The sequence below is a fragment of the Tursiops truncatus genome, chromosome 2, assembly GCF_011762595.2.
Source record: "Tursiops truncatus isolate mTurTru1 chromosome 2, mTurTru1.mat.Y, whole genome shotgun sequence".
Classification (NCBI taxonomy): Eukaryota; Metazoa; Chordata; class Mammalia; order Artiodactyla; family Delphinidae; genus Tursiops; species Tursiops truncatus.
The window spans coordinates 3,107,903-3,131,727 of NC_047035.1; the positions used below are offsets into that span (position 1 = coordinate 3,107,903).

At 51.6% G+C, this 23,825-nt stretch overlaps 1 protein-coding gene and 1 long non-coding RNA gene across 6 annotated transcripts in view; one reads left to right on the forward strand and one right to left on the reverse strand.

Annotated features, from left to right (window-relative positions):
• TECPR2 (tectonin beta-propeller repeat containing 2) overlaps positions 1-23,825 on the reverse strand; it is a 90,651-nt gene that overhangs the window by 4,240 nt on the left and 62,586 nt on the right. For 4 of the 5 annotated variants that reach the window (XR_012329822.1, XM_073800021.1, XM_073800022.1 and 1 more), the window contains one exon: positions 356-497. Coding sequence is in view for 4 of the 5 variants with exons in the window: in XM_073800021.1 (XP_073656122.1) it covers positions 356-497 (142 nt within the window). In the remaining variant the exon portion in view is untranslated. Of the gene's footprint in view, positions 1-355; positions 498-7,340; positions 23,779-23,825 lie in introns of those variants that run through there. The other variant, XM_019952092.3, reaches the window with a different exon arrangement.
• Positions 496-21,625, forward strand: LOC141277920 (uncharacterized). Its single transcript, XR_012329823.1, has 2 exons — positions 496-3,331; positions 4,004-21,625. It is a non-coding gene; the product is annotated as an uncharacterized lncRNA (long non-coding RNA).

Here is a 23,825-nt window from a genome sequence, read left to right on the forward strand (position 1 = left end):
CAAACGGAGCGTCTGTCTGCCCTCAGCCCCGGCCGCGGAAGGGACGGACCGACCCTCCCCGCAAGCCTGCTCTCGCCCTGGCTGGGCACCGAGTGGGAGCCCAGGGAAAGGACGCCCTGTCTGCAGGGCCGGCAAGGCTGCAAGAGCCCAAGACCCGAGGACCAGAGCCCAGGCGGTCCGGAAACGGTCATCCGACAAGGAACCCCAAGGACACGGGGCTGGCGCTCTGCTTGTGGGGTGCCCACGCTGGGGAACACTGAGGTAGACGCTTGCTGTCACCTGCCTCCCCAGAGCCTCAGAAACAAACCAGGCCCCAGTGTGGCCGCAGTGGCCACCGCCCACCCAGCGCCTCTACCTGGCACGTGCTCCCAGTCGGTCCCCACCGGCATCTCCTCGGTGATCCCAACTCGGACGTGCACGTTCCACCTGCTGTCCAGGGCCCACAGCATCTGGTCGCTGGGGCTGGAGTGGACGCTGACCAGGGCGACCCCGGCGGGCTGGAAGCAGGAAGGGCCTTTCCTCAGGGAAGGAGGTGGGCGCACATGATTGGGGAGGGCAGTTCCCGCACAGCCCAGGGCAGCCCGGCACGGCAGGAGCGGCGGGCAAAGGGGTGGGGGGACCAGGCCTGTCCCCAGAGCACAGCCTCACAGGGATAGAAACGCCCCGAAGACCCAGACTGAGGGACCTCCCACCAAGCAGGGAGCCCCAACTCTTCAGTGCTGCATGTCCTGGGGAACAAAGATAGGCCAGGTGACAGGAGAAGGAAAGGACATGGGGAGACCTGCGGGATGCCGGGCCAGGAGGGGAGGGCTGCGTTAACGGGCAGCGACAGACGGCAGGTGCCACAGGGGAAGGGGAGGTGGCCGGGGGCCTGGCCTGAGGGTCCTCACAAGCCCCTGTTCACAGCTTCATGCTCGGAGAGAAGGCAAACGTGGCCCAGTGTTGGCAGTGGGTGACTCTGGGTGGACCTGAGGCTATGGGAGTTACTGAAATCTGCAAGTTTTCCGTTGGTCTGAAGTTTTTCAAAATGAAAAGTTAAATTTTATAAGTTATGAAGGTAAAAGACACCAAAAAACGCAGTTGCCATTGAGAGTGTTGGGACAGAGGGTCCGCGGGGAGAAGGTGTGTGGACCGGCCCGGGAGCTCGATCAAGGGTGGCTGGGCAGCCTGGGGAGGGGTCGAGGTGGGTGTCTGTGGACATGGGTCTCCCCACTCACGCCCCCGAGCCCCCCTCTTCTGCTCTGCTTGGCATACAGACAGGGCCAGGCCGAGAGCCAGGCCGACTGTGCACAGCTGCCACGAGCTTCGCAGGAAACAGGAACCGGCAGGCAAGGCGGCCAGTGAGCCCGCTCGGCCTCGCGTGCGGGGAGGGGTGCCCTAGGCCCAGCATCCCCCCCCCCCCCCACCGCTCCAGAGAGGATGAGGGGCTGCGGGGAGCGGATGGACGGCCCTGCGATCGATCGGCACACCACGCTGGGCACAGACGCGGCTGACACGCCCTGTGTGCCTGTGGGAGATGCGATCAGAACTCATGGGCGCTCTCAGCTGAGGAGCATCCTAAATGCTTTCCAGGCAAGAACACAGGTTCTGAAAGCGCTCTCTGCTTTCCCATGGCTGGTGCGGCTGTGACTTCCGCTCTACGGAGACGGAGACGGGGGTCTGTGCCCCTCCCCTGGAATCCGCCCTCTCACTTTGACCAAAACAACATGGCGGAAGCATCCAGCTGGCAGGGCCGAGCCTGGTCTCGAGGAGCAGGCAGCGTCAGCTTCTCCTCTCAGAACTCAGCCGGCATGGAGAAGTCTGCGGTGCGGAGGCCCCGCGGAGGGGACAGAGGTGTGCGGGGCCCAAAGGCCCGGCCGTGGTGAAGCAGGGAGGAGCCGTCCATGCTGGACTCCGCCCGCATCCCAGCCCCAGAGTCCTGAGAGGTACGAGTAGTAAAGCGCTGCTCGAAGCCACGAAGTTTCCGGGCAGTGGTGCAGTGGGAAGACAGAGAAGACACTGTGATGCGGAGGCAGGGAAGAGCCGGCGGGCGGGGAGAAGCCCTCGGAGGAGGAGGAGGGCCGGGAGGAGAACCGCCACTGGGCGGCCAGGGCGGGTCGGCGCCCCTTCTCTCTCCTCTCCCTCCTTGGGCGCCCGTCATCTCCTGGACAGCTCTGAACCTGGACCCCCTCGGTCCCCCGGCCCCACTGCCCGGTTTGGGCACGGTCCTGCCTGCCACCCGCCAGTCACCAGGGTGCCCAGACACTGTGGGACCCCTCCTGCCTGCCCGCCTGCCTCGCTGCCACGTCTCCCGACTGCCCAGAGTACAGCGGGAACTCCTCGGCGTGACGCCCCTGCCTCCTCGGGGCCTCGGCCGGCCTGCCCTCCCCCCACACGCCCTCGTGCACAGGGCAGGCTGCAACCCACCCTGCACAACCCCACACAGCTCCTGGCCGGGGGAGCTACACCTGCCCGGGCTGAGGGGGGCATGGACACGAGGCTCCCTGCTTCCCTCTGAGGGAAGCCCAGCCCTTCACTTATTCTCATCCAATAAAAAGATAGCTTTTTACTGAAGGGTCACACACCTTTAAAAAACAACACAAACCCTAAGTGTACAGCTCGGCGGGCTTTCAGGGCATGAGGGCAGCCGCTGCCCCCCACCCCCAAACTCGATGATGTCAGGACGGGACTTGAACCTCACTCCCAGGGGAGGCAGCAGGAGGGGCAAGGACATAAGCCAGTTCTCAAAGGACAGGAGAGCAGAAGCAGCTGGAATACAAGCAGGGACGTTGCTGACTGCACATTACGAGGATGAGCAAGGCACCCGTATGGACACATCCTACGAGGGGTGTCATCCTGCAGCATTTCCCAGGCTGGGTTCCGCGGGACACCATGCCACCCCCGCAGCTCTCGGGTCGGCTGCTTCCTGGACACACACCTCCCCGTGAAGCCACGCGGTCATTTGCTCAGCAAACGCCGAGCACCTCAGATGCTGGGTGCCGGGGAAACCTCCCCGCATACAAACCACGCGCCTCTGTCCTCACAGAGCCTCCATTTCACCGGGGGTGGGCCAGGCAAACACACCAGGGCTGCGTCACGTGACGGGGAGAGAGGGGCCAGGGGAACACCACGGCAATGGGGTGGGGGTGGGGGTCCTTGACCCTGCCGCCCCAGCAGGGGCACGCCAGCCTGGAGGCCGGTGAGTGAGGAGGCGGAGGCGAGAAGGCAGCAGACGTGCTAAGGGAGGTGTGGAGAGAGAAGTGATGTGAGCGGACACCGCTGCTGCGAGGACCGCCCTCAGGGAAGCTGGAAGGAGCGGCGTCCCGTGCTGGAAGCCGGTGGAATAATCCAGGTGAGAGACAGCTCGGCTGGGGGCGCTGGGCAGGACCCAGGAGACGCTGTCCCCACTCTGATTCTCAGCACGGGCTGCTCACGCCAACCACCCGGAGGGCCCAGGCCTCGGCATTTGAGATGCCCCACTGGTCACTCTGGCGTCCAGTGGTGGTGGGCAGGTGGGGGCGGGGCTCTTTGAAAACACTTTAACTAACAGGATAATAAAGAAGCGGCGGGAAGGGCTGGGCAGTGGTAGCAGGTGTTACTCAGAGGTCAGGAGGAACACAAAATGAGCCCATTAGCAGCCCCTGGAAGTCTGCAGAGGGGCGGTGGAGGGCACAGCCAGGGCCGTTGAACCAGACTGCTAAGGGTTAAGAGGAGAAGAGGCCACAGGGCAGAACAAGGCTGCTGGGGCGCTACCTGAACAAGTCAGCTCGTGGGAGAGGGAGGGACGCAGGGAGGCGGGCTGTTAAGGTTCCAGGAGGGGAGGAGGGGCCGGTGAAGTCCTGGAGTCGCTGGGGGGTGGGAGGCAGGGAGAGGAGCAGAGGACTTCTTCCTCAGAGAAGGTCTTGTCCCGGGAGGGGAGAGGCGGCACAGAAGAGTTGTCAGGCGCCCCCGCCAGCCCCACACGCTGCCACCATCCTCTGGGACACTGGGTCCCAGCCCTGGCGATGTTCTGTGTCTTTTCCAGGTGTCTCAGTCACCTGTGTGTCCTGAAGGACAGTCACACAACAGGTCCCAAGGAGTGTTTGTCTGATAAAGTGGAGAGGAAGGAGGTTCTGGAAACTCACTGACTGGTGCTTCCCCGCCAGCCAGCCAGCCAGCCAGCCAGCCCGCCACTCAGCCATCATCCATCTACCTGTCACTGCCCACCCCGCCCACCCATCACCGCACCCGCCCATCCGCGCCTCCACCGCCCTCCCACCAGCCCCAACCACCCAGCAGGCGTTAGGCTGAGCGCCTGCCCCGTGCCGGGCACGGTGCTGGGTGCCGGGGATCAGTCTTCTTGACTCCTGGATTTTCAAGTCTGGTGAGAGACACGTCGTTAATCAGACAGTCACACGAGGACATGTAAGGCTGCCACAGGTAAGGGGAGCTACAGCGGTGAAGAACGTGGTGCTCTGAGCACGTACCTGGGGTCAGACAGGCGGTCAGGCAGAGCTGCCCTAGGAGCTGTCGGCGAGGTGAGACTGAAGGATGATCAGGAAAGAACCAGGAGAGGAGGGCAGGGAGGCGTGTGCCGGGGGGCAAGAGCGTATGCACAGGAGGGAGCGCGGCCTGAAGGGCCGAGGCTGGAGCGGGCAGGGCAGGGCCGGGCGCCACCTGCAAGGTCTGTCTCCTCAGCAGATCCCAGCAAGGGCTCTGAGATCAGAGGTGCTCAGACAGAGAGAGGTTTGGAAATGTATCCGAGGTCTGATGGCAAGAAACAAGACGCAATGAACAAGAGGACCTCCCAGCCGAGTCGAGGACTCAGTGCAGGTCAGACAGGCACACCACCCTGGCCTCCGGGAGAAGAGGCAGTATGGAAAAGACAGGGAGATTCCATAAATGTCACCCACCCTCTGCCACCCCGAGAGCTCCTGAACTCGGCCCAAGAAATGCTGCTTCACGAAAGTCGACTGGAACACATTCCAATGACCTTACTCCCAGAGGTCAAGCAGGGCCAAAATGCCAAGAGGGGGCTGAACAGGAAGTAGCTGTGAAGACTGCTCCTGCCCACGAACTGGCCATTTTCAAACTGGGAAACTCGCTCTTGCTGAACCCCAGACCCCTCCCTAGGGAAGGTGGGTAAGGCCAGAGTGGTTCTCAAACCTTGGAGTCCCTGGGACTCGTGGGGGACCTTGTTAAACTGGCACATTCTTGGGCTTGGGGCCAGACCTTCCACATCAGACTTTGGGGCTGGAGCCCAGAAGTGACTGAACAAGCCCTCCTTCTGTGCGCTCCCTTCTGTAAGACAGTGCTCTACACTGTGAAGTAGACAAGGCAATACTGCCCAAAGCGATCTGCAGATTTCAATGAAATCCCTACCAAAATCCCAGCTGGTATTCTTACAGAAATGGAAGAGCTGATCCTAAAATTCGTATGGAATTACAAGGGACCCTGAACAGCCAAAACAATCCTGAAATAAAAAACACAGTTGGAAGACTCACACTGCCTGATTTCAGAACTGTTACAAAGCTACAGTAACCAAACAGTGTGATGCTGACATAAGGACAGACATAGAAATCAGTGGGATAGAACTGAGGGTTCAGAAATAAATCTGTACAGCCAAGTAATTGTTGACAAGGTTGCCAAGATCATTCAATGAGAAAAGAGCAGTCTTCAACAAATGGTGCTAGGAAAACTGGACAGCACACACATAAGGGAATGAGGCTGGACCCTTAACTCACATGGTATATAAAATTAACCTGAAATGGATCAAAAATAAATGTAAGGGCTTCCCTGGTGGCACAGTGGTTAAGAATCTGCCTGCCAACGCAGGGGACACGGGTTCAAGCCCTGGTCCGGGAAGATCGACATGCCGCAGAGCAACTAAGCCTGTGTGCCACGACTACCGAGCCTGCACTCTAGAGACCACAAGGCACAACTACTGAGCCCACATGCCACAACTACTGAAGCCCAAGTGCCTAGAGCCCATGCTCTGCAACAAGAGAAGCCACCACAATGAGAAGTCCGCGCACCGCAACGAAGAATAGCTCCCGCTCGCCACAACTAGAGAAAGCTCACGCGCAGCAACGAAAAACAAAAACACAGCCAATAAATAAATAAATAAATAATAAATAAATGTAAGAGCTAAATCTGGCAATGGTTTCTTAGATATGGCACCAATAACAAAAAAGATAAATTGGACCTCATCAAAATTAAAAACTTTTGTACATCAAAGGACACCATAAAGAAAGTGAAAAAACCCATAGAATAGGAGAAAATATCTCCAAATCATATATCTGATAAAGGTCTAGTATCCAGAATTAAAAACTCTTTAAAAATCCAACAAAAACAACAACAAAAATAAAATAAAATCCAATAACAAAAAGACACCTGAACTTTAAAAAGGTCAAAGGACTTGAATGGACATTTCTCTGAAGACGTACACATGGCCAACAAACATATGGAAAGATGTTCAATGTCATTAGTCATTAGGGAAATATAAATGAAAACCACAGTGAGGCATCATTTCACACCCACTAGGATGGCTAAAAAAAGAAAATGGGAAACAAGTATTGGTAAGGATATGGAGAAACAGGAATTCTCACATATGCTGCTGGGGACGTCAAATGGTGCAGCTGTTGTGGAAAACAGTTCGGCAGTTCCTCCAAGGTTAAACATAGAATTACCATACGACCCAGAAATTCCACTCCTAGATATATACCTAAGGAATTGGAACAGATGTCCAAACAGAAGCTACACGAATGTTCATGACAACGCCCTTAACAATAGCCAAAAAGTGGAAACAATCCACATGTCCACCAACTGATGAGTGGGTAAACAAAATGTGGTCTTATCCATACAATGGAATAGCATTCAGCAATAAAAAGGAATGAAGAGGGCTTCCTGGTGGCGCAGTGGTTGAGAGTCTGCCTGCCGATGCAGGGGACATGGGTTCGTGCCCCGGTCCGGGAAGGTCCCACATGCCGCGGAGCGGCTGGGCCCGTGAGCCATGGCCACTGAGCCTGCGCGTCCGGAGCCTGTGCTCCGCAATGGGAGAGGCCACAGCACTGAGAGGCCCGTGTACCGCAAAAAAGAAAAAAAAAAGGAATGAAGTACTGATACTGATACAACATGGATGAACCTCAAAAACATGATGCTCAGGGCTTCCCTGGTGGTCTAGTGGTTAAGAATGTCTTGCAATACAGGGGACGCCGGTTCAATCCCCGGTTGGGGAACTAAGATCCCACATGCCGTGAGGCAACTAAGCCCACGCCTCTCAACTAGAGAGCCAACGAAAGATCCCACGTGCTGCAACTAAGACCCGACGCAGCCAATAAATAAATAAATAGTTTTTAAAAAAATGATGCTCAGTGAACGAAGCCAATCACAAAAGACCACATATTGTATGACTCTACTTATATGAAACATCCAGGAGAGAAAAATCCATACAGAGAGAAGGCAGATTAGTGGTTGCCAGGGGTTGCGGGGCGGGAGGAACCGAGAGGGACGCTACTGGGTGCAGGGCTTCCTTCTGGGATGATGAAACTGCTCTGCAATCACACAGTGATAAAAGGTACACAACGCTGTGAATGCACTGAGTGCCACTGATGGTAAATTTTATGTGTGCGTATTTTACCACAATTTTTTTTCTTTTAAATAAATTTATTTACTTATTTATTTTTGGCTGCGTTGGGTCTTCGTTGCTGTGCTGGACTTTCTCTAGTTGCCGCAAGCGGGGACTACTCTTTGTTGTGGTGTGCGGGCTTCTCACTGCGGTGGCTTCTCTTATTGCGGAGCACGGGCTCTAGGTGCGTGGGCTCAGTAGTTGTGGCATGTGGGCTCAGTAGTTGTGGCATGCGGGCTCAGTAGTTGTGGCTCGCAGGCTCTAGAGCGCAGGCTCAGTAGTTGTGGTACACGGGCTTAGTTGCTCCACGGCATGTGGGATCTTCCCGGACCAGGGCTTGAACCCGTGTCCCCTGCGTTGGCAGGTGGATTCTTAACCACTGCGCCACCAGGGAAGCCCCTACCACAATTTTTTAAAAAACAAAAAGTAGACAGGCTTGGTTGTGACAATGTACTATTGTTTTGCAAGATGTCATCACTGGGGGAGACTGGGTAAAAGGTACACAGGGTTTCTATTATTTCCTACAAATGCAAGTGAATCTGCAGTTTTCACAATAAAAATCTCAATGAGAAAAAGAAGCAGGCAGGCTAGAATTTTGGTTTATTCATATTCAAAACTTCATAAAAATGAAAAAAAGAAAGAAGGATGCAATTTGTAAAATGGAATAAATAAGGAATTTAAGATTTAACATCATTTGGAAATGCTAAAAAAATTATGTATAATCTTGGTGTGCTTCCAAAGTCTGTAGACAGTATGTGTGTGTGTGTGTGTGTACACGTGTGCAAGTGTGTGAGTGTGTGTGGGTGTGTGCCTATTCCTGCTTATTTTTAAGTGTCCTTTAAAGATAAGCTGCAGTGCAGGTGATGGGGAGGGAGCCACACCCCCTTTCTGGAAGCACCCAGATCACAGCCACCAACCTGCTTTGATATTTACAAATCAAAGGGGCTGTTCGTGACTATAAACACCCCATGTTCTCAAAAGATAAGCACTCAGTTACTCATTACTATGAACAAGTAACACCAGTGTTACAGGATATACCATTACTCTCTCCCATTAACTGAGAGACTCTCCACAATTTATAAACTGAGATCTTGACTAGACATGATGTTGAAGTTAAGGGGTGAAGTTTTCACGTGATGGACTGTTCCCAAACTGGGACTCCAAAGGTTCTGCTGCTGTGCACACCGGCCTGGGGGCCCAGAGTGACCGTTCTCAGGTTAAGGGATTCATCTTAGCTGCCAGATGCAGCAAAAATACAGCTGAGTTTAGATAACGTGAGCTGGAAATGTGGCAGGTTCCGTGTTTCCTGGAATCAAGACAAGCTTGTTTTCGAGTTACATACAGTACTTGTTAACTCTGACTCCAAGCTTCTCGTCTCGTATATTCCCCCAAGAATTCGGACTACAGTCACTAAGTTAGTTGTGGTAAGACCACACACTCTGAAGACCACACATACAGATGGCCAAAAAGCACATGAAAAGATGCTCAAAATCACTAATTATTAGAGAAATGCAAATCAAAACGACAATGAGGTATCACCTCACACCGGTCAGAATGGCCATCATCAAAAAGTCTACAAACAATAAATGCTGGAGAGGGTGTGGAGAAAAGGGAAGCCTCTTGCACTGTTGGTGGGAATGTAAATTGGTGCAGCCACTATGGAGAACAGTATGGAGTTTCCTCAGAAAACTAAAAGCAGAACTACCATATGACCCAGCAATCCCACTCCTAGGCATATCTGGAGAAAACCATAATTTGAAAGGATGCATGCACCCCGGTGTTCACTGCAGCACTATTTATAATAGCCAGGACATGGGAAGCAACCTAAAGGTCCATTGACAGAGGAATGGATAAAGAAGATGTGGTGCATATATACAATGGAATGTTACTCGGCCATAAAAAGAACAAAATAATGTCATTTGCAGCAACATGGATGGACCTAGAGATTGTCATACTGAGTGAAGTATGTCAGACACAGAAAGACAAATATCATATGATATCGCTTATATGTGGAATCTAAAAAAAGGATGCACATGAACTTAATTACAAAACAGAAATAGAGTCACAGATGTAGAAAACAAACCTGTGGTTACCAGGGGACGGGGGGAGAGATAAATTGGGAGATTGGGATTGACATATACACACTACTATATATAAAATAGATAACTAAGAAGAACCTACTGTATAGCCCAGGGAACTCTACTCAGTGCTCTCTAATGGCCTGTATGGGAACAGAATCCAAAAAAGAGTGGATATATGTATATGTATAACTGATTCACTTTGCTGTACAGAAGAAACTAACACAGCATTTGTAAATCAACTATACTCCAATAAAAAAAAAAAAAGACCACACACTCATAGGATAAATGACTCTGGTAATCACAGACAATGGAGAGATACAGCTGATGGCTCTGGTCACCGGTCACCTGCCCTCCGCTGGTGGCAGCTGAGGCAGGCAGAAGTGTGCAACCCAGAAGTTGTCCAGCCCTCCCTCAGCTATTTTCACTAACATTGGTTTTCTACCCAATTTCGTGAGACTGCAAGCTTGGCCCCTGTGGTGTGTGGCCTCAGTTGCTTCAGGGGCCTCCGAACTGGTCTCCATCCTACCTGGGGCTGCAGGATAGTCTGCACTGGGCATCTAACTGTCTTGCACTGTTGGCCACGGTCCCTGCTACCTGCAGGGTAACCCCCACCCCCCCACAGCCCTGCACCCTCTCCCAGCAGCACCCCCTTTCTGGCCTCACGGTTGGCCAGGCCCAACCGCGCTGGGCTTTGGCTCTAAGCAAACAGGACTTTGCACCCCACCTCTGGATTCCCCTTTGCAAGACTGCTGCGAAAACCCTCCCTGCTCACAAACTGCCTGCTTCGCTGGCCTCCTGAAGGACCCCCTGCCCCATCTCCCAGCCCAAAGGGGCCCCATCCAGGCTCATCCCACCAGGCCTTCCCCAGTGTGCCCCCCATACTCCACTCCCCTAGGGGCTGGGCAGACTCGGAATCCGTCACGCTTTTCCATTTTCACAGCCCGCAGAGCTCCAAGCGTGCCTGGTCTCACAGAGCCTCTGCTCAAGAAACCCTCATGCAACTGGCATATCGGGGGGCAGCAAGGCTCAGGAACCCCACGTGAGGAGAGGGAAGGCAGCACAAGCAACTCCAGCTCAAAAGAAAACACAGCCTCTTACTAAAAAGCTCTGGCTTTTCTGAATCAAGGTCTCACCAAAACCGATTTGGGGCTGGAAAGGATGCAGGAGACCGGCTAAGCCCAACCCCTTCATATCCTGGGTGAGAAAACTGACAAAACTAAGGCTGAGAAGTGAGGGTCCTGCCCATGGCTCTGGGGCTCAGACCAGAGTTCTCCAGACTTGTAGCAGACTGAGCCTTTGTCCCAAGAAACACACACACACACACACACACATACACACCTCCCTCAGCCAGAATGTGAATAAATCCAGGAGAAAAGAAAAAAAATTGAAAATTTTGCAACCAAAGGTAATGTTTATCTAGACAGATCCTTCTGGTATGGACTTTATGTGACCTTGGATAAAATGCAGCAGGAATGTTTCAGGAACACCAAGGCGGATGAATCGGAGAGCCTGCAGAGCAGCACAGACCACACCACAAAAGACGCCTTCTGGAGAGAAACCCTAACCCCTCACGGTGGCCAGTCCCACTTCCTTCCCCTCCAAGTTGTGCCCTCCCTCTGTCCTAATGAACCTTGAATCCACCTAACATTTGTGACACACGGTGAACTCTGCCTTTCCTTGAGGATTTGGGGTCTGGACCGAGCACCCCGAGGCCGCTGTAGGGAAGCCCTCAGGCTGTCCCTGGGCACGTGGCCCCAGAGTTGTTGCACTTTCTGAGGTCTGTCGGGTCATTTTAGTTCTTCCGCGTTTTCTCCTGTAGGGGATCCTTGTGCTGCCTCTGGTCTATTCCTTCTCATTTCACAAAAGCTTCAAACCTGGATACCAGTGTTAACAGCCTGTATTTAAAGTACCAGCAGGCTCTCAGACACTCTGGCCTTCAACTCAGCACGTGACCCGGGGCACACCCCCTCCTCCTCGGGCTCTGTGTCCTCAGCTGGAGGATGAGCAGGTGACCTGCGAGGCTCCCCTACCAGGTTTTCACGCTCTGAGTCTGCGACATGGCAGTTCTGGCTGCCCTGGGCCTGCTGTGCCGCCCAGTGGTCTCCCCCGAGACCTGCGAGCCCCGCTCTGCGAGCTGCCTTGGACCCCTGTGGCAGGCACCCAGGGCAGGTGCACGGGGGCAGCTCTGCCAGTACTGGTGGAACACGTTTGGCTGAAGTATAGGATTTTATCTGGAGAATGAGTTGCACTGCTAAAACTGCTGACCCAGCTGAGCGAGGCCACCAGATGCCAGGCTCTGGATGGGAGCAAAGTTCCTCTGCTTCTTTCTTCCTCTAGCTGGCCGACTGCAAAGCCAGAGGACCTCCCCCCTGGGGATTCCTGCGCCAGCTCCTGCAGTCTCCTTGGCCCCCGCATCTGGTCTGAATCCAGCAAGACACAGCATCTGCTAATTGCAGGGGGATGTGCTAAAGAAAAACACTCAGAAACAGGTTTTCTGGGCAGCTGTTATGTTCCGTTCTTCCTGAGCAGGGGCTGGTGAGGTCGGCCGTGATCACTCTTTCTGTTCACCACTGGGGAGTGGACCCCAGCCCGGATGGCTGTGCCCGTGGTCAGCAGCAGGGCTCCAGCGTTGCTGTGATACGAGGTCTGCAGAAACTCTATCCCAGGGTGCAGGTGCCTCCAAGAGCTTCTCACATTCAGCGGCTCGACTGAATGCCTGGTGCTGGGGCCCTGCTCACCGGCTGCTGCCCAGGCAGCCTGGGGCTGGCCGTCCAGAGCAGCAAAGCCCAGAAGGGAAAGGTCCCTGGAGGTGACCCTATGGTTTGCTCCCCTGGGACCGCATGCAGACCCTTCCTGGTACTAGCACACACCTGTCAGCTGGGACAGATCCCTGGGTGTTTTTGTTTTAATCTCTGGGTCATCGGGTGTTAGAGACTGGTGAGCGGACTGCTGCAGGGCTGGGGAGGGCCATCCGTACCCTGGCGGCCCTGGACTGGGGGTCACAGCCTTCCGGAATGAGAAGAAAGGTTTAGGGACAAATACCCCAGGGAAGGCTAATGTTTCTTAGGAACAGGGCTTGAAGGGATGAAAGCTCAAAACAACAGGTGTTCAAATGGAGCCATGGGAAAAATGGCGACGTGGGGAAAAAAGTAAAGAAGTGGCAGAAACCAATTGCCCTCAGAGTGGGGCCGCTCCGTCCAACAGCGTTAGACTCCATTTCTGGAGGTCTTCTCCCTCACCTGCAGGCAGCACCACTGTGTTCGTCAGCGACTCAGTGTGTAACAGAGAGCTCCACCGATACCTCGACACCACTCAGAGATGCTCAGAGGATTAAAGGAAAATGGACAGGAGGGAGGGGGCATCCTCTGAGGAGCCCTACCACCACGAGTGCGGAGTTGGAAGGGAGGACCTACACCATGGCTCTCAGCACTGGGTGTGTGTCCGAATCACCTGCAGAGCTTTGAAAAGTCCACAGCCTCCTGGGCAATCATAACAGAAGGAACACACGCATCTATCCTTGCAGTCCCTTCTGAAAGAAACAACACTACAGCGAGAGTGGAAGAGGTTTTTTTGTTGTTGTTTAAGTTCAGATCTCACAAGGATAATGACAAGAGGAGAAAACTGCCACACAATTTTGGAGGCTGGAAAGTGGAGAATGAGCAGGAAAGGACTCAGCAGCTGAGAGCAGGGACCCCCCCCCCCCCCGGCAAACCACACAGCCCGATCGCCGCGCAGAGACCGCAGCCAGCACGTCTCATGCACGCTCAGGGGCCCCAGCCAGGCTTGTGGGCCCCCCGCTTACACCAAGGTCACCGACGTCTACAGAAAGCCCCTGCGTGGAGAAGACAGCGGAGAGACAGAAAGCAGGCAACTCAAGGGACACGGAGACCACGCATGGGAATAAACTTCAAAAACGTCCTTGAGGGCAAGAGAAGACTCGACCACTGTGAAACAGCAAAAGGAGTGTTCAGAAATTTAAAATATAATCACAGAGGAATTCCCTGGCGGTCCAGTGATTAGGACTCCATGCTCTTACTCCCGAGGGCCTGGGTTCAACCCTGGTCAGGGAACTAAGATCCCACAAGCCTCACAGTGTGGTCCAAAAAAAAAAAAAGTGTATGTTTGTGTGTGTGTGTGTATGTATGTGTGTGTGTGTATATTTTTATAGAAATAACCCAATAGAGGGGTTGCAGGATAAAGAAGAAAGATAAAAACATAAAGAAAATAGAGAAAAGGTAAGAAAAGTAGAGGCCACTTTAGGAAGTCCACAGTACGAAAGCAGGACGCCCAGAAAGAGGACACAGAAATGGAAGGGGCAGAGGCCAGAAGGTGACTGCCAGCATGGGAACAGGACACATCCCAGAACAAACACCGTGAGCTCCAGGCTGAAAGGGCTCCTGGCATGAAGGATAAAACAGGCTCCCCCAGGCACATATCACTCTCTGCTCTCAGAACGCTGGGAACAAACAGATCTTACAAACTTCCAGAGAGAAAAAGCAGGTCAAATATCAAGGATCAGGTATCAGAATGGCTTCAAACTTCTCAACAGCAATACTGGACACCAGGAGATGACGGAAGAAGACCTTAAAATTCTAAAGGAAGTCTATTTCCAACCTAGACTGCTATACTCATACAAGGTCACGGATAAACGTGGGCAAAGACTTTCAGACACACAACGCGTCCAAAAGTTACCTCTACAGACCCTTCTCAGGAACCGACCGGAGGATAAACTCCACCAAAAAAAAGAGACAGAAAGAGGAAGACACAGGATCCAGGAGAGAAGGGATCCAAAGCACGAGCAAGGCAAAGGGGGCCCAGGAGGACAGAGTGATCAGGCCAGAGGGCCGGCCAGAGCATCCAGGACAGATGACTCCAAGAATGGGATGGAGCCCACACGCCCAAGTGTACGGAAGGGAAACGGACACAGCTGGCAGGGAGAGCCTGGGGTTGAATGTGTAAAACACAGAAAACCAGATGGGAAAAAAGACTACGATCGAGCCCAGGGAAAACAGAGAGTCGTGTGGACAAGCAAACGGAGTGCAGTTTACTGCCCGGCTCAGCTCTGAAGGGTGTGCGCCCCATCACAGCACCGCAGCTCCCGAGGATGGAAGCAGGGAGACGGGCGCATGGCTGGGGGGACAGGCACCCTTCCCTTCCAGCAGGAGTCAACCGAAAACCTCTAGAGCTAGAAGGACAGAGACGCAGCTCCCTATGAAGTTACTCAGGGAGATGACGCCAAAAGAAAGGAGTTCTCTAGACGGGGGATGACGGGCGGGTAGACGCGTTTCCTGTAGCACACCTGTAGAACCAGCTGACGTGTAGCCTGTATAGTTACGTGTGTGACTCTGATAAAAATAAGAACCAACCAACCAAGATGCCTGAGCCCCATCCCGCTGAGCTGATCTCCAGGGGAGGGACCCCGGCCTGGACATTCTCAGCAAGTACCTCAGCCGGTCCCCAGGTGGATGTGATTCTTCACTTTACTGGTCAGGAGATGAAGGGCCAGTGAGTTTGGACAACGTGCCCAAGGTCATTTGGTCTCATATGGAAAAAAATAACTTTTAGTTCAGGTTCTTTTTTTTTTTTTGCGGTACGCAGGCCTCTCACTGTTGTTGTGGCCTCTCCTGTTGCGGAGCACAGGCTCCGGACGCGCAGGCCCAGCGGCCATGGCTCACGGGTCCAGCTGCTCCGCGGCATGTGGGATCCTCCCGGACCGGGGCACGAACCCGCGTCCCCTGCATCAGCAGGCGGACTCTCAACCACTGCGCCACCAGGGAAGCCCAGTTCAGGTTCTTTTGACTTCAAATAGCAGACTCTGACACTGAAGGTCCTGGCTGGCAGAGCCCCAGGGGCCGCTGTGTCCCCTGCTGCTGAGGGGGAAATGCCGCCACACCCTCCCGCCATGTCAGCGAGACCTGATGCATCAGCAACAGAGCTGGCAGGCACAACGAGGGCAGCCAGTCTCGTCACCGAGAGAAGGCCTGGACCCCAACACACACTGGCTTCCTGTGCCCCAAACATTCGGCGTCAGGGTCCCCACTCACCTGCCACCCCAGCCCTGCGTCTCACAGATGTGCACTCTGGATTCAGGGAGCCAGGCCGAAGAGTTTCACGGCTCACTGCAGGCCTTCCTCGCCTAGAGCCTGTCGGGTCCCAGCCGTCGGGGACGCCCACTGCCCCTGGGGTCAACGGCAAACTCTCCAGGCCAAGGGCCAACTCCCCCAGAACCTGAGCCCGAGGACCTCTTGAGTCTCCTGTCACACGATGCCCTTCCTGCATCCTACCCTCCCAGAGGGTCTTGCTGGGTACGACTAGGATTTAGAGCCGAGAGGCACAAGAAACTGATGTCTCACCAGGCTGAGGATGGTCCCCAAGAATGGACCCCAACAACGAACTGTCCTGCCCAAAGCACCAAGGAGCAGCACTTTTCCCTACTCAGAAACACTGGGCCAAATGAATTATCTGCTGGTCACTGGAAGTGCCCACTGGGTCTGCCAGGCCCAGTTCAAGGACTACATCGTCCACAGGAGCCAGAGCTGGCAACCCTTGGTGACCTGGGTCTCCTTCCTGGCTGCTCCCCTGACCTACTGCCCCCTCTGCCTTTGGTCACCGAGCTTTCATCTCCCTCCAGGGGCGGCCTCCCTCACCCCTGCTCCCCGGCAGCGCCCAGCACAGCCCCGCGCACTCTCGCATTCCTTTACAATTTTTTACTGTCTGATACATTTTAAACAGCTCTGCAGGGGTGTGACTCACATATAATAAAACGCACACATTTAAAGCGTATGGTTTGTGGGAACTCCCTGGCGGTCCAGTGGTTAGGACTCCGCATTTTCACTGCTGGGACCTGGGTTCAATCCCTGGTTGGGGAACTAAGATCCTATAAACCGCGTGGCACAGCCAAAAAGGAAAAAGGGGTACAATTTGATCCCTGTTGCCATATGCCTACACTGCTGACACCACCCCGCACCCCTCCTTCATAACCCCTTCCAATCCTGCTGCCCTCACAGGTCCCCAAGCAACCACTGCTCTCTGGAACTACAGATGAGTCAGCATTCTCTAAATGTCATGTAAATTAATCATTATAATATGTATTATTTTTCCACCTGACTTCTTCACTCAACATAATAATCTCATCAAGTTCGGGTTATTTTCAGCCATATTTCCTCAAGTATTTTTCCTGTCACCTCCCCCTCTCTCTTCTCCTTTGGAACTCTGACTATACTTCTATTAGGCCACGTGAAGCTGTCCTGTGCTCACTCATGCCCTGCATTTTGTTTCCAGTCTCTTTTCTCTCTGTTTCAGTTTGGAAGCTTTTAATCACTGTGTCTTCGAGCTCACCAATCTTTTCTCCTGCGATGTCTACACTGCCGCTGATCACCCAGGGATTTGCATCTCAGGGATTTTACAATTTTTATCCCTGAAAGTTTGATTTGGGTCTTTTTTACGGCTCCCATTTTTCTACCTACCGTGTGCAATCTTTCCCCAGCTTCTAGAACATAAAGGATAAAGCCATAACAACTGTTATAATGCCCTGCCCATGCATTTTATTTATTTTTTGGCTGCTCTGCGTGGCTTGCAGGATCTTAGCTCCCCAACCAGGGACTGAATCCGGGCCCTCGGCAATGAAAGCACCAAGTCTTAACCCCTGGACCGCCAGGGAAGCCCCCATCCGTAATTATTATAATAACTGTCATTGTAATAATCTGCTAAGCAGACTCTTCACAAGGGCGGGTGCCACCCCTGCCTTACTGCCCTACGCAGCCTCGCTGTCTGCACTGCACACAGTCAAGCTTCCACTGTCATAAACAGCATCAAAACAAAGAGCTTTGGGAACATTTCTGATTATTTCCCAAGACTGATTCTTATTAGATTATTCAGTTATGAACTTACTCCATAAGTAATGTAAGTTCATTGCAAGATATTCACAAAATAGAAGTGAATTAAAGGAAGAAAAGCAATCAGGCACAACAGCACCACACAGCTATAACCACTGCTATCATTTTGCTGTATATCTTTATAGATTTTTTTCAATGTACACACAATTTTTAAAAAATATTTATTTACTTATTTTTGGCTGTGTTGGGTCTTACTTGTGGCACATGGGATCTTCTGTTGTGGAGCGTAGGCTCTTTGTTGCAGCATGCAGGATCCAGAGCACGTGGGCTCTGTAGTTGCAGCACACGGGCTCTCTAGTTGTGGCCTGCAGGCTCCATAGTTGTGGCACACAGGCCCAGTTGCCCCACGGCATGTGGGATCTTAGTTCCCTGACCAGGGATCAAACCCACGTCCCCTGCACTGGAAGGCAGATTCTTAACCATTGGACCACCACGGAAGTCCCGCACATAATTTTATTTTTTTTTAAACAAAAACAGAATCATCAGACATACTTGGTAACTGAGATTTTTATTCTCCATGGGAAGAAAAACCTCCTCTGGGAAGCATAGTTCAGGGGATGTCGCTGCCCATGCTGCACGCATCCTGCAGAACTCAACTTGGGCCTCAGCATGAACCCCTGGCAACATCCTCAGGAGCAGGGACCTCCTACACACGAAGCACGTAACTAGCAACGCTGCTCTCTTTCTCTTATTAAAAAAGCGGTACTGTCAGATGCAACTGTGTCTCATGTTTGGCACGCGGAGCTCTGAGCTCCCTGTCCCAGGATGCCGTGTCGTGTCTCCGTGTGGTATCGCTCACTGGGATGTGAGGAGGGATTTAACCCATGGTGCCCCAAATGCAGTGAGAGGAATCTGGTTTAATTACCCCCAAGGTCTTGTACTTTTATGTCAGGAGGGAACACGAGTCTTCAGAACACCCCAAAATTCTTAGAAGCAGGCAGCTGGTTGGACCTGCAGAGCTGGGCTTTGGGGTGTGGGTGCCCCGCTCCTTCTGCCATCCCCATCCCCTGTGTTTGTGACCTATGCCAGCTGCGGAGGAAGTATGAGCAGCATCCAGTGTTGCCCAGAGCCGCCCTGGACGGGAGCAGAGAGTGAGAGCCACTCTCCCTGCGCCCTGTGCGCTCCCGGTGCCCCGAGACAAGTCAGTGGAAGGCCTAGCAGGGGTGGGGGACTGCTCTAACCCTAACGCCTCTCCAACGCAAGCCTTCCTGACGCTAGCTGTGAACTTCTCTAAAGATCTGGACGTGTAAAGCAGCATCAAGTTCTGTGCCCGCTGGCAGCATCTGCGAGCACGGCATTCTCATGGGATTACCTGTTACCATGTTTGCATATTTATTTTGGGGTTTTTCTGTTCATATAGCTAAAAATACCCAAAGCAGCTGAGTTTAAAGTAAGTTTTTAAGTGTTCGTTTGGCCACTTACCAGTCATATTAGTCTTAGTTTTCCTAGTTTCTCTCTTTTCCAGGAAAAGCTATAATCCAGGCAGAGTAAACGACCACGGAGACCAGATGGGCCAGTCCACACAGGAAGAGTCAGCTGGAGGCTCCCATAGGGGAGGCCAGGACACTGGGCGGGCTAGGGAAGAGCAGGGGCTGCTCTGGAGGCGGAGGGGGCAGAGGGAGGGCAGAGAGGGTCCTCTGAAGGAAGAGGTGGGACCAGTGCGGGTGGGGCTAGCTGGACGATCCTCTTCCCCTCGGGCATACAGTGCCCCCAGTGCAGCGAATCACAGCATCAACTGTGCTCGCTTTACACACACCTCTACTATGGACAGAAAATTCTCCCACTGAAGCAGCAAACTCCAAAGAAAAGATGCTAAACATAACTATAAATATTTTCTCCAAATCCTTCCAAATGTTGGCAAGTCTGAAAACTGAGTCATTCGTTTTGAGTACTTTGTTAAAACTTCACCCCAAAACTCCTACAGGAGGGATGTTTTACCAGAGAAGAGAAAGGGACACAGAAATTGAGAAACCGCTGCTAATTTCAGAAGATCCCTGTGACTTCACTTCTCTGTGCCCTTTAGCATCTGTTACCGCTTCAGCTGCACACATCCTACCTGTAGACCAGGATGTGCATGCCCAAGAAGAAATAAAACAAACTAGAAAGAGGTCGAGGACTTCCCTGGCGGCGCAGTGGTGAAGAATCCACCTGCCAATACAGCAGACACGGGTTCGAGCCCTGGTCCAGGAAGATCCCACATGCCGCGGAGCAACTAAGCCCATGCGCCACAACTACTGAAGCCCGCGCTCCTCAACAAGAGAAGCCACCGCAATGAGAAACCTGCGCACTGCAACGAAGAGTAGCCCCCCACTCGCCGCAACTAGAGAAAGCCCGTGCATAGCGACGAAGACCTGAAGCAGCCAAAAACAATTAATAAATAAATTTTAAAAAAAAGAAGTCGATTATGATCAAAACATGGAAACCCCATTTACATTCTGATACTTGAATTCAACCAAACTGTCTTGATTTTCTAAATCTTTTTTTAAAAATAAATTTATTTACTTTTGGCTGCGTCGGGTCTTCGTTGCTTCACATGGGCTTTCTCTAGTTGCGGCTAGCAGGAGCTACTCTTTGTTGTGGTGCGTGGGCTTCCCATTGCGGTGGCTTCCCTTGTTGCAGAGCACGGGCTCTAGGCACGCAGGCTTCAGTAGTTGTGGCACACGGGCTCAGCAGTTGTGGCTGGCGGGTTCTAGAGCACAGGCTCAGTAGTTGTGACACACGGGCTTAGTTGCTCCGCGTCATGTGGGATCTTCCCGGACCAGGGCTCGAACCCGTGTCCCCTGCATTGGCAGGCGGATTCTTAACCACTGCGCCACCAGGGAAGCCCCTTTCTAAATCTTTTAACAAGGCCTCAACCCACCCCACTCTCACCCCGCCACTGAACTAGTCTTCTCAGGACCCTCTGCAACTTTAAGGTTAATTTGAAATTCAATTTAAAGGTAGGCTTTGTCCTAAAACACTGAGTGTGAGGCCACCGAGCATGTGACACGCTGCCTGGACACAGCGTTCCATCGCAGCTCCAGCAGACAGTGGCTGGCCCAGGCCTTGGTCCTCAGCAGGGCTTGGAAGAGTGCAGCAAAGGGCCTGTGCAAATGTAAGGCCTGTTTTTTGTCCCTACAGGAACCAACTCTCTATCTACAAATTCCACGGCCAAGTGCATTTCTTCTACAGCGCACTGAAGCTACTGAATAAGAAAATGTGGTCTCATTTAGTGGAACTACCTGAAATAGTTAATGTTTAACAGCCTATTTAGCAATCACTACTTTATTCAAAGCACAGCTTTGAGGCCCTTTCATGTGAATTTGTTCTATTTTGGCCATTTTCCTGGGCAAAGCTGTAGATCACCACAGTCAATAGAGTACTGCAAGTAAAGCTTTCTTCCCCCAGTTTTAGCTTTGCTTCCTAGAGGTTATTCTAGAATCTAAATGTTGAAAGGAAGAGGAATTCGCAGTTTCATGCAGTCCTTGATGTGACACCAAAAGCATAAACAACTAAAGGAAAACATAGATAAAATGGACTTCATCAAAATAAGAAACTTTTGTGCATCAAAGGACACCATAAAGAAAGTGAAAAGACAATCCAGAGAATGGGAGAAAACATTTGTAAATCATAATTCTTAAAAGGGTCTAGTATCCAGAATATATAAAGAAGTCTTACAACTCAATAATAAAAAGACAATCCAATTACAAAATGAGCAAAGTATGTGAATATTTTAGTTCTCCAAATAAGATATACAAATGACCAATAAGCACATGAAAAGATGCTCATTAGTCATTAGGGAAATGCAAATCAAAATCACAAGGACATGGGGATGTAATGTACAGTATGGTGACTATAGTTAATACTGTATTGCATATTTGAAAGCTGCTAAGAGAGTAGATCGTCAAAGTTCTCATCACAAGAAAAAAAAAATTCGTAACTACGTATCATGACAGATGTTTACTAGACTTATTGTGGTGATTATTTTGCAAGATATACAAATACTGAATCATTATGTTGTACATGTGAAACTAATACAGTGCCATACGTCAATTATATCTAAATTTTTTAAAACCCTATTGAGGGACTTCCCTGGCGGTCCAATGGTTAAGAATCCTCCTTCCAATGCAGGGGACGCGGGTTCGAGCCCTGGTCAGGGACCTAAGATCCCACATCCCCTGTGGCCAAAAAACCAAAACATAAAACAGAAGCAGTATTGTAACAAATTCAATAAAGACTTCAAAAATGGTCCACATCAAAAAAATCTTAAAAAAACAAACAAACCACAAAAACCAAATGAATTATAACAAAAAGTGCCAAGTTGGATCAGATCAGCTTTCCTTTCTCTACAGGTCTGTTCTAATATAAATCAGAACATTCAGTAACCCACACAAAAATTAATTTTTCCTGTTTCAATAAACTTTTTTACCCTGTTTTTTAAAAGAAGCCCACAATGAGATACTATTTTACAACTATTAAGGTGGCTAGAATTTAAAAACTGGGCAAGAGAAATTTTGCAGTGAGGATGTAGAGAAATTGGAATCCTCATACATTGCTGGTAGAATGTAGAAAGGTGCAGCCACTGTGGCAAACAGTGTCTGGCGGTTCCTTAAGAAGTTAAACATACGATCACCATATGACCCCACAATTCCACTTAAAGTTATACACCCAGCAGAATTGAAAACGCATGTCCACATAGTCTTGTACACGAATGTTCACAGCAGCATTATTCATAGTAGCCAAAAAGTAGGAACAACCCAAATGTCAATCAACTGATGAATGGATAAGCAAAATGTGGTCTATGCACACAATGGAATATTATTGAGTCATAAAAAGGAATAAAGTACTGACACACGTTACAACATGGATGAACTTTGAAAACATGAAGCCAAGTGAAAGATGGCAGATGAAAAGGCCACATATTATATGATTCCATTTATATGAAAAAGGAAAATCCAGAATAGGCAAGTGCACAGAAACACAAAGTAGATTAGTGGCTGCCAGGGGCTGAGGAGACAGGGGTTCCGGAAGAAAAGGGAGTGTCTACCAATGGGTAGGGGGCTTCTTTTCGGGGTGGTGAAGAAGTTCTAGAATTGGATAGCAGTGATGGTTGCACAACTTTTCGAATACACTAAAAACCACTGAGTTGTATTGCTGTAAAATGGTGAATTACAACTCTTTAAGAAATAACATAAAGCCGTCCGAGGCTGACAGCGCCATACCACAGGAGCAGGCAACAAGAGGGCGCCTCGTCTGAGGGGGCTTCACATCAGCAATGAAACCAGCTAGAGGTCGGCTTGCCTTCACCCTCGCTGCGCACCAGCAGAGCCCACAGTGCCCGCGACAACGCCTGCCCCCGTCGCCTGACCGTGGCTGTCAGCGCACCGCCGTGTGCAGACGAATGCGGAGCGGGCGTCTGCACGGCGCTTTCTAACTCACAGACGCGATTCTACTCGCTCTTCGCGGGACCCTGTGAGGAGGAGGATCCACGTGCAGCCAGCCTCCCCGTGGCCATGAGCGCTGACCGATGACCTCAAAGAACTCGGGACCGGACTCCTGCCCAACTGTAGGGTCTCCCAGCACAGGCCCCGTGTCCCGTGGGCAGGACTGGTGGTCCTCATGACCAGCCCTGCACCTTGACCTCAGCTGCCCCATCCCTGAGGGTTCAGATGCCCAAAATGTAGACAGTCATGAACACAGGCATTCACCCAAACACCTGATTTCCTTCTTGTCCCCGTTGAGCACGTTTTGTTCAAGGACTAACCACTCCTGCCACACTGCCACCTCTGCATATGGTAACTCTGCATATGGTAACTTCATTTTCTTCCCCAACAAAGTCACAAAGTGGAGACTAGCAACAGTTAGAGCAAATAACTCTCACTAAATCACAGCCCCCCATTTATAAATTTTAGCAGAAATATATTTAACATAGCAACCAGGCCCATCAGGTATTTAAGGGTAACTAAATAGTACACTAAAATCACACTCCCGCTTCTGATTCGAGTGGTGGAACAGTCAAAAAAAAAAGGAAAAACATTTAGGATACATGGTAAACTGAAATATGGCCGGGGTCGGGGGAGGGGACGGGGCGCACGAGGAGAAGAATTTCTTCAACAAACCAGGAAAGGCACTCACAAAATAATAATACATTATCTCTATGACAAGGTTTTAAAATGACTTTTACTTTCTTCTCTATACTTTTGGATATTGTTTGATGTTTTCAAAAATAATGTTCATTCTGTAAAAAGTTAGAAACGAAACACTTTGAGAAAGAAAAAAAGCAGC